Source organism: Saccostrea echinata, unplaced genomic scaffold (assembly GCF_033153115.1).
Source record: "Saccostrea echinata isolate AGI-Se365-2 ecotype Australia unplaced genomic scaffold, CSIRO_AGI_Sech_v1 ptg000015l, whole genome shotgun sequence".
NCBI lineage: Eukaryota > Metazoa > Mollusca > Bivalvia > Ostreida > Ostreidae > Saccostrea > Saccostrea echinata.
In genome coordinates, this window is record NW_026889764.1 from 10,300,246 (window position 1) to 10,316,887 (window position 16,642).

Consider the following 16,642-nt stretch of genomic DNA (forward strand, 5'->3'; position numbering starts at 1 on the left):
ATGAAGTTGGTGAAATATATAGACACTTAATTTATACGTTTTTCTTGTTGAATCTTTGATTAATTTTCAGTACAAAGTCATGTACATATGGGCACTTGGCCACCAAAAAATCACCACCACATTTTCATTGCATAAGCTATAATACAATGCTGAATGCTTTATAATTAAATAGAAACAAAAACATTTTTTGCATAAGTGGGTGAGCTTGTACTGTTTTAGTGATTACGTTACGTATGCATTCCAAACAAGCTACAATTTGATTTTGGCACTTACATAAGATTAAATAATTGGCATATGACAAAATAGTGTCAAAAAATACAAACATATAAAACAATCAAAAAGAAACCCCATCTCCCAACCAAAAAAAAAAAATCAAAAACAAATTAACAAACCAGTAAAGGCAAAAATCAAACTAAAAGTTCTAATTGGATGAAAACATTGTCCCTTCCTCATTTATTATATAAAGAATTCCTTGATCTTATTGTCGCGAATGACTCTTGTTGTCAATAGTTTGCGCATGCGTTTGAAAGCCCGGAAGTATTCGACTCAGCAACGTCACAGCCTCTTGATTCTTCATGAAGATCTCCTCTAATTTACTGACCCCGTTTTTGGCGATTTGCAAGGATTCTCTGAAAGTTTTTTCTTGTGAAGATATATCATCTATCTTCGATGAGAGCTGATTCACCCTAAAAATATTAAACATCAAAACAGCCTTTGTACTTATAAGGAAAATGTATTCACCATATACTTTTTTTGGTTATTTCTCTAACATACTATCGTAAATCTAAATCGTTGGCCGTCACACTAGTCAAAAATTGTTACCAGTAGCTCATATACAAAAAACGCTTTTAACCATTTTTTTTTATCTATTCATATAGCTGTATATATATCTGTTCTTAAAATAATTTAAAGCGTAAAATAACTCAAAGAATACAAAAAATTTGTAAAATAAATTGAATGAACATTCAACTAAAAGGAGAGGTATTATACTAAAAGAAGCACCTGTCCCACTCATTAATCAATCATTTTTAATGATGCTGGGAATTATCAATTTGATGCGTACCTCTCACAGATAGCAGACACTCTTTTATTGGAGGAGGTCTGTAGCTTGTGCTCTCTGTGTCTTAAGTATCCCTCAAGACACTCTGTTTCAAAACCGTGAAGTTTTTCTTTCTCATTGTCAGGTAAGAATATTTCTGTAAGCAAAGATAATTAAAGGATAATTACTTTACGGAGTCATAATTAAACATCTTTTACAGTGCGTAAGATCGCAAGTCAAAAATATCAATATAAGTTATGCTATTTAAACAAAGCTTATACATACATGACGTAAAAAATGTCAATAACAGTATTTACACCATAACAGGAAAAATGTGCAAATATATAATAAATATTCAATTGCAGCAATCTGCGACACGTGTCTAGTTACGGAAGGTAAATATGCTGCTTCAAAGGCCCGTATGAATACCCCCGTGCCGCCGGATCATACTGAACTTTGCAAGCACAATATTTTACCTCAGTTACAGAAAATAAAGAAATTTAAATTGTGTAAACTGGTTTTATCTGTTTTACAATGAAGATTCTTGGCACCTTTCCACTTCGTAAAACTGTCAAAACACTACTCACTGAGTCCATTGTCATGGAAGTCCTCCCTTCCCTGGCATTTCCAGACGAGATATTTAAAGAACTGGTAAATCAAGCTGATCACAGTTAGTGGAGGGGGCAAAAGTGAACACAGTTTATACTTCCGGATCAGGTTATAGCGCTGGTATTTCCAGACCTCCCGAACTCGAGGGATAAACTTAATGCACGTGGCACTGGAAAGGCCAAGCAAATAGACAATTTCTTTGGCAAAAGATATTTTTAGACAAAGAATTCCGCATTATAATAAAAGGACAAAATAGGCTTTTGGATGTTAATTTTGTTTTTTCAACTAAGGAAATCTAAAGATTCAACAAAAACAGTGATAATATGATGATACAAGTAAACTAAAATTTGAAAATCCCCTTTGCTATTTATAGAATTATCGTTCTGTTAGAGGTTACTTACTTGAACCTTGCGATGAGGAGGTTAACAAGAAGAATGAATACAACGAGGAGGAAAACAAACATAGCTAGAGGAGATACCCAGGATCCATAGGTACAACCGTCAGGGTGATTCACAGGGTCAGTACAGGCTGAAAGAGAAGAATGAAAGGTATAGAGGAGTGATGAAAAAGCTGTAACTGAATAGTGACATTACATGAACATGGAGCTAAGAAATGTCGAATACAGATTGTAATACACATGTAGATGACAAAAAACAAACTCAACGACGCATTTAGTGCCTGAAAGCGGCGTAAGGAAGAAAGAATTCAGCAACGTAAAAGAGGCATCGCAGAGAGCACAGAGTATAAAACAAAAGATGAGCATAATAAAACCATAAACTCAATGATGGAAAAGATAAAAAAAAAAAGGTTAAATCAACACAGATTCAGAGCAAGAATAAAGCAGACAAAAGAATTTATAAAGACATCTTAATTAATAGCGGCAGGTGTAAATTGTACAAGAAAACCGGATAGAGAATGTCATAAAGATGATAGAATCACAGGAAAGAAGATATCTATAGAGAGGAAACATCACAGAAGCAGTACAGGCAGTAAACGGTAATGGTAAAGAATATACAATGGAATCAATGTACAAGATAATTTAAGGATATATTGGATATAAACGAATCAGTATGAATCAACAGAATGAAGATATCAAAGTATCAGGACTAGCTGTTAAATGAATAACACGGAGGTATAGGATAGACTATTACAAAGTAAAGGAGACAAAGGTAATAGTAAAAAGTCAGAGACTCTGAATAGAAGAGGTAAAGGGATACAGGACATAACATGTTACGACACTACAGAAGAAAATGTAACTGGTAATCAGATTAATAGGTCGACGACACTCGTTGCAATTAGCGGTTATATATACATTTAACTTTCTTCCCTGATAAAGGGGAGGCATTTTATAGTTAGTATATGGTAAAACAACATGACAAGATGGGAATAAAGGAAAAACAACAAGGCTGGTGTAAACTGAAGAAGAGTGTGTTGTTATAAAGTGGAGTAGTCAAACATATTCCTTCGACTGTTATGTGTATTTGCAGCTGCTCTATACAAGATTGTATTTTGTTCAAAACAGTTTTATTTAATAATTTTAAAAAAACGTGAATAAATATATTCATATTTATTACTGTCAATTTCCTCTTTGAAAATTTCTCCATAAATCATCCAGTAGGGATAGAAAAACATGGATCGAACCATGAACCAAGACCATTCCTCATTCTGGAAGTGTACTGCTTGTCTAACGACACCAAAACAGGCCACAACAATGAAAACAATGACGGAGAAGTAACACATGTGCTTCAACTGAAAAAAGAAAAACAAGTTCACTTACGGTAAATACTCCAACATCGGCAAACCTCAGTTATTTGATATAAACATCATTGACAACATCAGAAATATATTAATTTCACTATTTTACAAATTTAAAGTAAAATCTCTATATATTTGTTCTTTTACTATCATTACTGACCTTACTTATACTGAAACAGTCAATTGTCATAAATATTGAAGAAAAGTTAAGAATTTTCTAGGAGATATTGAAACACATTTAAATTTTCCATTTAACAATGATAGGAAAAGTTACCAGTTTCCCAATAATTTTTGAGTAGGCTCCAAGGGCTTTGTTAATTGACAGAATTCCCAGAATCCGTATGTAAAAGAAGACAATGTTTAGTGTGTAAACTATTCGCGAGGCCCTCAAAGTAGAAGGGTTGAATCTCAAGACGACCCCAACACCAAACCACAACACGGCTACCATATCCCAGATGTTCCAGTAGAAGCTAGCAAACACTCGGAGTTTTATCTTCAACGGACCAGGTACTAAGATAAACAGCTTAAAAATAATTTAAAAACTTAATAATTCAATAATATCAATTCTGTTAAACAATGCAAAATGCGTTTTTCAAACCTTAATCATATCATATAAAAATAATTGTGAAGGTTTTGAATGAAATACCAACAGAGATACTAGAATTTACGAGAAAACTACTTTTGATAAAGTTAAAATTATCAAAATCTGTATTTACTTATTAATCATACCTCCCGACATTTTTCAGCAGTGAATGATAGTAAATAGATCATGACAAAAATTTCAGGCCATGCTGGGCTGGGCAAAGTTCTGACCAAAATGGTGTAACTGAAGGCCACCAGGAAAGCAATGTAAGTTATCTAGTAAATGTAAACAGAATTGAAAAAGTGAAAAAATACTGCTGGATGGTTTTCTTTGTTTATAGACTTTCCAGTAATATTTGATGAATGGGTTGTTTTCAATCATTCCATTCACTTTTTGGAAAAAAAAATTGGAGTTAATCAACATAAGAAATTTACTTCATCTAATAAAAAAATTACTGGATATCTTATCATGAAACATTATTTTGGCAGCAAAACGTACATTGAAACACAGTAATGTAAATTTAGGATACAATAAAGAATTACTTTAACTTCTTGACATTTGTAATAAATGTAAGTAATTTATGGGCATACTCTATGGTTTGCTGTATAGGTTTCAACATTCTAATCTACAAAATGGTTGCGGAGATATTTACCAGATAGAACCAGAACTTTGTAATAGGTGCCGTGTAGAACTTGTGAATCATTTTTCTAAGTTTAAGTGGTTTCTTTAAGTGGGGAAGGATGTTACATTCCTTGTTCTTGTTTGCAATCTTCTGTAATGTCTTCAGATCCTGACGACTTATCCTTCTCTGGTTTTCAAAATGCATACTCTGCAAATGATATTTAATATCTTTAAGGTAAAATTGACTCTCTGCAAAGATAGGTAACTCTTAAAAGTTATCTACTCTGAGAGACATCTCTAAAATAACCTATTAAGATAAAGATAACTTTGACAATAGGTATTTACAGTTTTCGTTATGAAATTTTAATTTTCAGCAATGATTTGTATCAATTCAATATACTAAACGTAAAGTGTACTAAACCTCCTTGGATTTCATTATTATCTACATCTAACGTTTGAAAATTGTTGTCATTACAGAAAAATCCTAATTTAGTGAGTAGAGGTAAGTTTTCATTAATGATTTATTATCTATATATTAAAGCAGTCGATCACAAACACAAATGATTACTCAGCCAGAGATTTAAATTTGCTGATCCACGAGTTTGGCATAAATAAGAGTGACAGGTTTTTTATTTTATACAGGATTAGTAATTTTGTTTAAGTTGTAGTCAGATGAGGGCTAAATCGTCTCTGAGAATCTTGTTTAGTGGTATTTCAATGGAAATATAATTTTCTGATGTATACAATGCAGCAAATAATTGCCTTGATTGCACAAATGGAACTACAAAAATAAAACTAAATAGTTAAAAAATAAATAATGGCAGTTGACTGTTACTTACTGCAGATCTGATCATAGGAGGCCTGTTACTGGTTTTCAAAGCATCACCTAACTTCGGTAGAGAGTTCGATGTTGGAAGAGTCTGCATGGAAGTTTCCTTAAAAAGAATGAACATATCTTCATTAATTAGAAGTTCCTTTTATAATTTCTAGATGGGGTATTTGCAGACAAAGTATGAAGGACATGTCAACATTTATAGCTTATTTCTTGATGAAGCTAGCATGTTTTATGCAGCAATTTCTTTTATGTCAAAAGGTCTTATAAATCTGTAACAGTAAGAACTTTTTCCAGCATATCATTCATCCTTTCTCATTCTGAGACTGTCAAACTTATTTAACTTGTATGTGTTCATGATTACTCTATCTAGATGCCTTGTAAATAATTTCCCCCTTCAAATTGTCACTTGAAAGAAAGCATAAAACTCTTAAAATCGTAATTGATTGTCAGTTCTAACCATATTTTACCTGCTGAATGCTATCATCATCCAGATCGTCATTGTCATTCTCGTCGTTGTCATCGCTATCATCTTCTATCGTTTCTTTTAAATGTTCTTCTGCTGTTTGTGGCATGAGCTTCATCTCTTTCTTTGACTTGTAATCCAGCATAGTAAGTAACGGTGGAAACAAAACTCCAGCAATGACCTTGCCAATTTCAAATTTATAAAATTTGGCTTAATGTTATTGCATAAACAAGTGCCTGTGATTCGTCATGTAAAGAAAAAAACCCAACCAATATGTTGGTACATGTAAACAAAAATATAGCAACTATACTTTACACATATAATACGTATATCACCTTATATTATGTTTTCCAGTATAAAGATAAATGTCATGAACTGGCATCTTCACAATGATAGATTATATCATCGATATAACATTTACACAACTTAAAGTTTTTATTGATATAAATGAATATACGATGATTAAATTTCAAGTTTCGTTGACTTCAAATTCCGTAACTCACTTTAATGCTGCTGTTTTTTCTTGTTTGGAGGCCGCCCATCCAGATGTCGTTTATAAGGTTCTGACAACAGTTGTGAGCCACAAAATCATAGTGTCTAATGTCAACTGCCAAAGTTATACAGGTTGTGTTCGAAAAATGGTTCAGGTCTTCTGTCAGGAGTTTCTGTGTGCAGTCTACATTGTAGTGATAGCAGTGGTCCAAAAATTCTATCGCTACCTTCATGAATTCTCTGTCAATATCATCAAAATGTGTGGGTTTTCTTGTGCTTACTTGTTTCAACAATTTCTATTGTAATAGCTAGATCAATTACATTGCTTCATGCATCCCAAATCTCATAAGAATTACCTGTACTTTCTAATTGTTCTTATTACAATTCATAAAAAAATTATTCAAATGGATATCTTATGTTTAAATATAAAGTTTCCTCTTACTCTGCATGGTCCATTAGCTGGCCCGACACCCCGCTCTTCATTTCATCCGCGTCTGCTTCCTGGGCCATTTTTTGGTACAACTTGGAAGCAACTAAAGCCTGTATACAGAAAAAAATTTAAAATACATTAATTTCTCAATATTATACAGACATTAAGAACCATTGAATGATATCTACAAAACACGATGAAAGGGAATTTAAAATAATCACCCACTTGGGAAGGAAGAATCTATTAATGTGTTTTATCATAAATGATTTTTCTTGAGTAACGTATATAAATTTTCCCTTTCCAAAGGAACTGAACTAGATTTTTAAAATATGTATAAACTTTCATTAAACCTCTTTAATGAATAGTATAAAAACCTTGGCCATTGCTTCATCACCCTGCTGCCACATATACATCGCCATCTTTTGTCTGTTCATTAACACTGCCCAGAACATGAGGTCGTGAAACGGATACCGAAATAGCCTTGACTTTCTGACGTCACACTTCAGGGAAGATTCGCTCATCATATCCCTCTTACTTCCGGTAGAACTCTGTGAAAGAATGGCAAATAAGGCTGAAAAATTTAAAAATCCATCCTGTGTACTGTTAATCATACAAAAGAGATTAGTATACTTACAAGTCTCTTGAATGCAGCATATTTTTGTCGGAAGTCCTTGTCAGAATAGATTGACTTGAATGCTCCACCCATTAAGCTGTCCATTAACAGACCAATATCTGGCAGCGTGAAGCGATAGTTAGGATATAAGTTCTGAAATATGTCAAATTCTTGATACAGGAAATGTACATTTGCCTTGTCTTTGCTTTCAAAATCTTTATTTCTTTGTCTAGAGTTAAAAACGACTTACCTTTCGCAAACCTTTTATGAAATAACGAACTGGGTTAAACTGGCACTGTGTCTGTGAAAGATACAGTATTAGTAAGAACTAGGGGAAGAAACATCCCTCAAAGAAGGTACAACTGCTGTTTGAAAAGTTAATCACTTATATGCATAAAGTGATATGTAAGGTATAGATTTATAATGGTGGTGACAAACAGGAAGAAATTTGAACATAGAAAATCTACAATTTCTTCATATTTTAGAAATTTGATATATACATCATTTAGAATCAAAATAAGTCCAAAGATATATACCAATTCATGCATCCGCTTTTTTTGTTTGTAGCATGGGTCCTCAAGTCAGAATTTTTTTGTATATTTTCCTTTTAATTAAAATATATATATTTCCTTCACACTAACCACGTTATAGAGATCTTCTAATCTGTTGGCTGTTAGAAAAGAATGTACACTGACACCATTCTCCAGAAGTAGTTTAACAAAGTCCACCTTGTCACTTATCAAAGCCTCCATCAAAACTTCCTCCAAGGACTCATCCTAAATGAAATTGATATCATACCAAACAAAAACACTGAGCATAAACATTGATATCATACCATACAAAAACACTGAACATAAACATTCTTTTCTTTTTTTCTACTCCTCAGAAATATATCTAGTCATCTAGTCTAGAGTGTTACTACAGAAACATGATATTGCCATTCTTTCATTTTGGTTCTAGTACCACCCATTTCATCCATAAAAGCAGTGAAGATAAAAGATATAATTGACATCCATACCGTTCTTGCTTTTTCTGCATCTAAGATATGATCCTGGGCGAGGTCTACTCGGTCCCACATCAATGCCAGTCGCAATTTTTCTGCAATAGTGCTACAGGTACCTGAGAGTAAGTACAGATTGAAACTAGATATCATTGAGATGGTGACCATCTCAAAGAGCCCCACTTTCAGCAATGAACATGAAAATGTAAGGTAGCTGAAAAGGGTTTATTTTGAAGAGGAACATTTGTGTACTATTAAGGGATGTGTTGTTTGAGTCTAAAGGGCTTCTATGTTATCCTTGTTATAATAAAAAATGGCAAGAAAATTACGAGTGCTCAATACCTTCTATCAAAAAACGGCACAAAAATCACGAATGCTGCATATCCTCTATGAAAATTGTTGCATATCATCTATCAGAAATATGGATGGAAAATCACAATTGTTCCGTACCCAAGTCAATTGGTAAGGTTTGAGGCTGACTGGACTTAAGGGAAAGAAATTATGCACCGAACAAAGATTTTTAAACACAGAGGCTATTTTTGAAATTGACCCTTGACCTAGAAACTTTGTTCAAGGCCACTGCACATCCATTGACCAGTGGCACCCTGTGAGTGAAGTATGGTTCATATTGGACCAAGGGGAGAGAAGTTATGCTCCAGACAAGGATTTTTCATATAATTCTGCTATGACCTTAACCTTACACCTAGAAACATGGTTCAAGGTTACTGCACATACTTTACCCAAAGACACTCTGTGGGTGAAGTATGAGCAAGATTGGGCCAAGGAGAGAGAAAATATGCTCCGGACAAGAATTTAAACATAGAGGCTATTTTTGACCTTGACCCTTGACCTAAAAACTTTGTTCAAGGTCACTGCACATCCATTGACCAGTGGCACTCTGTGAGTGAAGTGTGAGCCACATTGGACCAAGAGGAGAGAAGATATGCTCCGGACAAGGATTTTTCATATAATTCTGCTATGACCTTGACCTTAGACCTAGAAACATGGTTCAATGTCACTGCACATACTTTACCCAAAGACACTCTGTGGGTGAAGTATGAGCCAGATTGGGCCAAGGAGAGAGAAAATATGCTCCGGACAAGAATTTAAACATAGAGGCTATATTTGACCTTGACCCTTGACCTAAAAACTTTGTTCAAGGTCCCTGCACATCCATTGACCAGTGGCACTCTGTGAGTGAAGTATGAGCCAAAGTGGATCAAAGGAGAGAAGATATGCTCTGGACAAGGATTTTTCATATAATTCTGCTATGACCTTGACCTTAGACCTAGAAACATGGTTCAAGGTCACTGCACACCCTTTACCCAAAGACACTCTGTGGGTGAAGTATGAGCCAGATTGGGCCAAGGAGAGAGAAGATATGCTCCGGACAAGAGATCTCGGACGGACAGACGGACGGAAGGACGGACGGACGGACAGACTGATCACTATAGGGCACCCGCAGAGCGGGGCCCCAATTATAATATGTCTTTTATACTGAATGCTTACTAATTCTAGTAAATTACAATTTTTGTGCATATATCGATCTTGTTTGTGAACTAAATGCGTCAATCCATACATAATTTACAGTCTCTATGGAAATATATGCAGTCGAAAACAGGTACTGATCCGGTGGGTTTTTGAAAAATAATTATTACTGACAATGTGTTTTTATGATACCTTTCAATAGGGAAGTCAAAATACAGAGGTCTAGTTCCTGATTTTCATCGGCAAGATTCACTATGGTAATCTGTAACACACAAAAAATCTAAAGGTATAAAAGATGTCACGTCACAAGAGCTATATATAAAGATATATTCTCTGTTCACAGGCACAATGCATGAATGACGTACGATGTCATTTCTCAAAAGGTCCTCAGACATAAACTTTAAGTGAAAATATTGATAAAGGTTTGACAACAGGCAGCACACTGACTGATTGAGGACTATGGATGCAAATCAAACACAAAATCAAAATATGAAAATGACATAAAAATGTTAACTTTGAATGTATATAACCTCCAACTTTACCAGGTTTCTTTTCTGTACACACAGTAAGATTTCTAGATAGAGTTCTTTGGCTTGGTCCTCGGTGCATGTGAACATGTCTTGTATTGCGTCCTTTAAGACTAGCTTTAGGTTATCAGGAAGTTTTCTGTTTACACATAAGTAGAAAATGCATTAATAGATCTGCTCTTGTATACAGTATTTATAATCATCCATATGTAATTAACAAGAAATGCAATTTGCAAAAGTCTCGTGACCTACCCCTCTTTCTTTGTATTTTGATATGCAAATGAGATAAGATCTGCGGCACGCCCACTTCCTGCGCAAACAACCACAGGAATAGGAGGCGTGTCTGTGACATATTCTAACACCGCCCTAATCGTGTTCATCCCCCCTTCCAGCACCACACAAACCATGGGAATGTTGATCCCTAATTATTTAAAATAAATATTGCTTAGTTTAAATTTAGTTTCATTTATGAAGTTAATGTCAAGGGTTATCATTCAGTCTTTATCACTTTCCATTGCAGTCATTTAGAAATTGGTCATAAACTGAAATAAATGAAACGAAATTGTAAATAATCGTCAGCTTTGTGAATACAATTTTTTTGTACCTTTTGATGATTTTTGTTGATTTAAATATCGCTCGATTCTCCTACGAAAGATGACTTCTGCCCCAAATTCCCCGACTGTCCCATTATCTGCCAACAGGAAGTAAGAATGATTGCTGTCGAGTGCTGATTGGCCAGAAGATGCAATCACGTGATGAGATTGACAAATGATCTATAAAATTTTAAAAAAAAAATGTTTAAACGTGTTCAATTTTTTTTCTATTTTGGGGAGTATATGTTGGGAAGATTTTGCTTTGCTGAATATCTTTATTAAACTGTACATTTTTTCCAACAAGATGTTCCTTGTTTGCAATAACTCCCCAAGGTGCAACCCCAATGGTAACCAATTTCCGTCTGGCCTGTTTGGATCGCCTTTCGCCGACAGCTGCTCCAACATGTCTAGTTACACCTACATTAAAAGAAATGACCGAAATATTTAATAACCTTGCATACAAACTAACAAAAAAAAAAAAAAAAATTCTAGAGTTAAAGTACATGAGCTTTCTTTACCTGTCCGAATTCCAGTGGTAAAAATCCATGCACCTGTTGTCTTGGCAAACTTTGCTACCCCTTTCCGGAAGGAACGTTTCATTTTTGGCGAGAGATCAAAATTAGCAATACCACCATGCACGGTTATAATGAGCTTGGGTAGGTCTAGACCCCACTGTTTCTGCAGAAGTTGCAAAACGTTTTCTGTTTTTGTGTCCAGTGTTGACATTCGCACATACTGAAAATTTTTTCGAAAAAGATTTAATTTAATAATAATTGTGAAAATTAGAGAGAAAATAGTTAGAAAATTGGTAGAAAATTATTACATTGAAAACATCAACACACACGAAAAGTTTTAGACCCGTTCCGTTCCTCCAATATAGTTACGGCTTGCAAAACCAAACCCTCTTTAGAATATAACGATCATTTCATTTCCCCTTGTGTTTGTTTCGACTCTTTTCTGTTTTATTGCGTTTAAAATACCTTAAACATATTACCTACAATAAATATGGTGTGTGAAGAAAGTAAATATGTTCACACAAACTATATATCTTCAATTCTTCGTGCGCTCATCAAAGAGGTTTCTTTCGGCATTTTATTAGTTCCCTACCGGTGAAACCGGAGGGGACTATAGGTTTCCCCTGAGTCTGTCCGTCCGTCTGTCTGTCTAGCTGTCTGTCTGTCCGTCTGTCTGTCTGTCAGTCTGTCCAACTTGGTTTTCCGCACTTTTTTCCTAAACGCTTGCAGATATTGAGCTGATTTTTGGTATGTGAGTGTATCTTGATGAGTTACAGATCAAGTTTGCATTTCGTACCGCTTCATTGATTTTTGGCGGAATAACGGCCTTTTCAATTTTTAGGGGTTTTCGCACTTTTTCTCTAAACGCTTTCAGATATTAAGCTGATTTTTGGTATGTGACTATACCTTAATTAGTTATAGATCAAGTTTGCATTTCGTCCCGCTTCATTGATTTTTGACTGAATTATGGCATTTTCAATTCTTAACGGGAACCAGATTACACTTGCCGGTAGGGGACTAGTATTGCTAATGCAATACTCTCAGAATGCTTGTTTAATTATGTCGCCTATTACTCCATTCAAATATGAAATTTCTCTTAAAGTAATCGTTTAGCTTTTTTCTGAACTATAGCTAACTATCCTATTATACCTGTGCTTTTATGGGGAATCCTGCACTTTGGAACTCAATGGTTCCAAATGCATCAGTGGGTGCGGGTGTCGTGTGTAGACCAGGCAACCATTGCCTACTGGAGGGCGCTTCCTCTGTTAAGTCCTCTCCATGCCTGAGGGCGGAGCGACCACAACAGCATCTGTGAAAAAAAAAAAGAAAATATTAGAAACCCATGCGAACACTGAATGGTAACTAATGCCTGGTTTGTCTGCCTGAATGTTTTATTAGCCCCCTACTGGTGAAACCGGAGGGGACTATAGGTTTCCCCTGAGTCTGTCCGTCCGTCTGTCTGTCTAGCTGTCCCTCTGTCTGTCTGTCAGTCTGTCCCACTTGGTTTTCCGCACTTTTTCTCTAAAAACTTGCAGATATTGAGCTGATTTTTGCTATGTGAGTGTATCTTGATGAGTTACAGATCAAGTTTGCATTTCGTTCCGCTTCAATGATTTTAGACGGAATTATGCCCTTTTCAATTTTTCACGGCTTTCCGCAATTTTTCTCTAAACGCTTCCAGATATTGAGCTGATTTTTGGTATGTGACTTTACCTTGATGAGTTATACATCAAGTTTGCACTTCATTCCGTTTCATTGATTTTTGACAGAATTATGGCATTTTCAATTTTCAACGGGAACCAGATTACACTTGCCGGTAGGGGAGTAGTATTGCTAATGCAATACTCTCAGAATGTTTGTTCTAGTATGAGTTAACTAAGGTACATTTGTAAAGTTGTATCTTGTCGAGGCCTGGACGATTTGATTAGATTTTGAAATTAATTGAACATATAGGTGGATGTTGGAATTTCCCCGATTGTCTTGCACATAAGGCCACAGGATTATGAAGCATTTTAAGCTTAAGTCAAGAAATGTTTATTACGCCGAAATGATCTAGAAATCAAGCAGTCCAAAATTGGAATGATTTTTAATTTGCACCTATCTGTTATATGCAAATTAAGAGTTTCAGTTCATAAGTTATAAACATTTTATAGATCATTAAAATTTTGAGTAAAGTCTAAATCTGTTTCTAATCCTAAGTGGGGCCTGAGTAGGTCACTTCCTTTACATAAACAAAGCATATTTCAAAACGTATCTTCTCATCAACGAAATTCAAAGGGATCTGGTTTTGGTAATTATGATATTTTTCTCACAAAAGATGGGGATAAAAAAGAAAACTTCGTAAGAGATAGGGGGTAAATGTTTAACAAATCATTTAAGTTTGCAAGGGAAATATATTTTCTCTAATTTCGAGTTATCTTTCTTTGCAGAAGGCATCAATTTTGACAAATTGAGATAATGATTTTGAGAATGATTTCCGGCTAATCTCTCTCTCTCTCTCTCTCTCTCTATAGATAAACAACTAATGTTCCACAATGTTATTTATAATTAACACACAGTTCTACTTTCTGCTCACATTGTCATTTAGGTTATAAATCATATAATCATACCTGTCCTGGTCTTCTGGGTCAGCTATAAATGTAATGCATTCTCTCTTGTAAAATGTTCTCTCTATCCAAGATGTCTCCTTCTGTAAATATACTGGAATTTTATTTTTCAATCATTTTCACTTGTTAATTATTTTTTTAAGAAATTTTTATTGCACTAGCTTACACTTGTTTTTTAGCAGAGTGCATCTGAAGAGTCATCTGAAGATGTCCCTTTTGGATGGCAAGGGGGGGGGGGGGGGGGGTTACTGATTTCATTACTCTATCAACATTTATTTTGTCCTTTATCGTCAATATTACCATTCTTATGTAATATATTTTTCCATTTCATTTTTAAATTCAATTAAATGGCCGTATGAATAGGTAATTGTTAGCAATAACTGTCAAATACAAATGATATGTCGCCATGTTTAACACAATTGTCACCGCTCTAACAACAGCCCCCGGTCTCTGTATACATTACTTGTCCATCTCTCTGATTTAATGCAATGCATTTGCCAATCAACTTGTTACATTCAGTCCAAATCCTGTACCGTTATATTACAGTAAAATTACATGTAAATTGGCCAAAAAGTGTTTCAAATTGTTGACAGTTAAAAATTATTTCTATTCAAATGATGCACATGTTTTGAATTTAAAGTTCCATCACATAGAAATAAATATCTTTAAAAATCGATTTTGAATTTTCTCAAATGTATATTTTTTTCTATATCGATTTTTAAATGATATATATTTATTTAAGTATTCAAAGGTTAACTCTCGATTTTGAATTCTTTTATTTCCATTTAGGATTATACCGTTGTGAACCTCGGAAGTGAATATTGCACGTCAACAAAAATATAACGAACTGTATTTTTGTGAATTAATTATGACACAACTTGCACTGAATTAACAATAATGCTTGCATATTAAAACTGAACTTAAAAGTACGAGTAATCTTAAGTGCAGCATTAATCAATTAATAAAAAAAAACCGACAGAATGTGATTTTCTTAACACTGTATCGAATTTTGTATAAATTATAATATGCTGTTTGTTAATTTAAACAAGTTAGAATGAAAATACTTTGAAGACACAGCAGTCATGTTTTAATGAAGAAAAAAGTTCTTTATATCCCCAAGTAATAAACTGTCACCTGACTTCATTTTTCAGCGTCGTTAGCAGACAAACACAGGGACTGACACCTGACAGGTAGAAGAGACACCTGTCTGGTTAACCACCTTACCTTTCCGTCTATTGCAAGTTTTTTTTTTCATACGCAGAACTTATTGGGAAAAGATTCTGAACTTTGCGTATTCTATTATTCATACTCCCAATATCATTTTTCTAGTACATTTGTAGATAAGCCTAACATACTATCAACTTTTAATTAGGAATTAGTTAGAATCCACATATTTTTTTTTTAATTGGTTACATTTGTTGAACTCTACACACTACATACTGTACTTGTATTGAAAATTCAGGATACTATGTTTTTCTTTGAAGGGGGGGGGGGGGTAACGTTGAGATGAACGCAGTGACAAAAACTTATCCTACGCAGTATTACTACTTACCTTTTCCACAGAAACAACACTTTCCCGGATATTTCTTAATCCGTCAAAAAATGAAGTAAAACTTATTGTGCTTGGCGATAGCGCAATAGAGCCACCGGCGGCGCCGGGGCGCGGTTCTACACTCACTGCCGGACTTAGGTCTTTCATGCGAAGCATTTTTTGTTAATAAATCCAAAATTATTCTGAAATGTTATCCTTCCATGGCACGTAATATCTCCTTAAATAAAATTCAATAATTTCAATCGTTCACAGTTTAAAAAATCCATTAAGATTCTACATTAAATCCTTTGTATGATTTCATTCTTCACAAAGTAATGTAAAACTGTGTCCAAATTTAGACAGAGACAGGCACAAATTACGCTGTACAAGCGGATCTTTGTCTTTATGCTGTATTGTGAAGGAAATTGTCTGACAAACCCGACCGTGCGGAGAACACGTGTCAATCAAAATCTCATGTCCCAACATCTAATGACTCTCTAAATTAATTTAGGGGGAAAAACAAAACATATTCTTTAAAATTTTTAATATATGTTCCAATCTTGCTGTTTGCCATATTTGTCATGATCAGACAGTACAAAAAAGGCGATAGATTAGAATATTTCCCAATTGTCAAAGTAAAAACTATATTCTTGTAATCCCATTTCGTAAATGGATCAAAATGAAATCAATCATTGCTTGAGTACTTTTCCTAGCAAAATTTCACACTGAATTTAATAAAATTCTAGCAAATTGATATATGTGCATTAAGATTTGCTGTGACTTCAGTTCAACTAGTTCAATTTAGCTTATTAATTAAGCCTACGTTCAGGGGACCACTATCACTATTTGCGATACAATGGAAATTGTGGTCTTAATCGCGCATAAATTGCGATGATTGTATCAAATCTCATCAGATCTTGAGGCCAATCATGACGATTGTGT

General features: G+C 34.5%; 1 protein-coding gene across 1 annotated transcript; it reads right to left on the reverse strand.

Moving 5' to 3' along the window:
- Window positions 1-15: 15 nt before the first annotated feature.
- Window positions 16-16,011, reverse strand: LOC133187503 (transient receptor potential cation channel subfamily M member 3-like). Its single transcript, XM_061322902.1, has 26 exons — window positions 15,722-16,011; window positions 14,173-14,252; window positions 12,713-12,872; window positions 11,567-11,783; window positions 11,338-11,465; window positions 11,060-11,228; window positions 10,708-10,876; window positions 10,471-10,594; window positions 10,121-10,190; window positions 8,459-8,559; window positions 8,082-8,216; window positions 7,691-7,741; window positions 7,462-7,593; window positions 7,202-7,375; window positions 6,840-6,937; window positions 6,409-6,637; window positions 5,910-6,086; window positions 5,447-5,542; window positions 4,639-4,815; window positions 4,133-4,261; window positions 3,678-3,926; window positions 3,223-3,397; window positions 2,050-2,176; window positions 1,627-1,817; window positions 1,064-1,196; window positions 16-686 (listed from the first exon to the last, which is right to left on the reverse strand). Exons 1-26 carry the CDS (start codon window positions 15,875-15,877, stop codon window positions 479-481), a joined length of 3,855 nt encoding a protein of 1,284 aa, XP_061178886.1. The 5' UTR covers window positions 15,878-16,011; the 3' UTR covers window positions 16-478.
- Window positions 16,012-16,642: the final 631 nt, after the last annotated feature.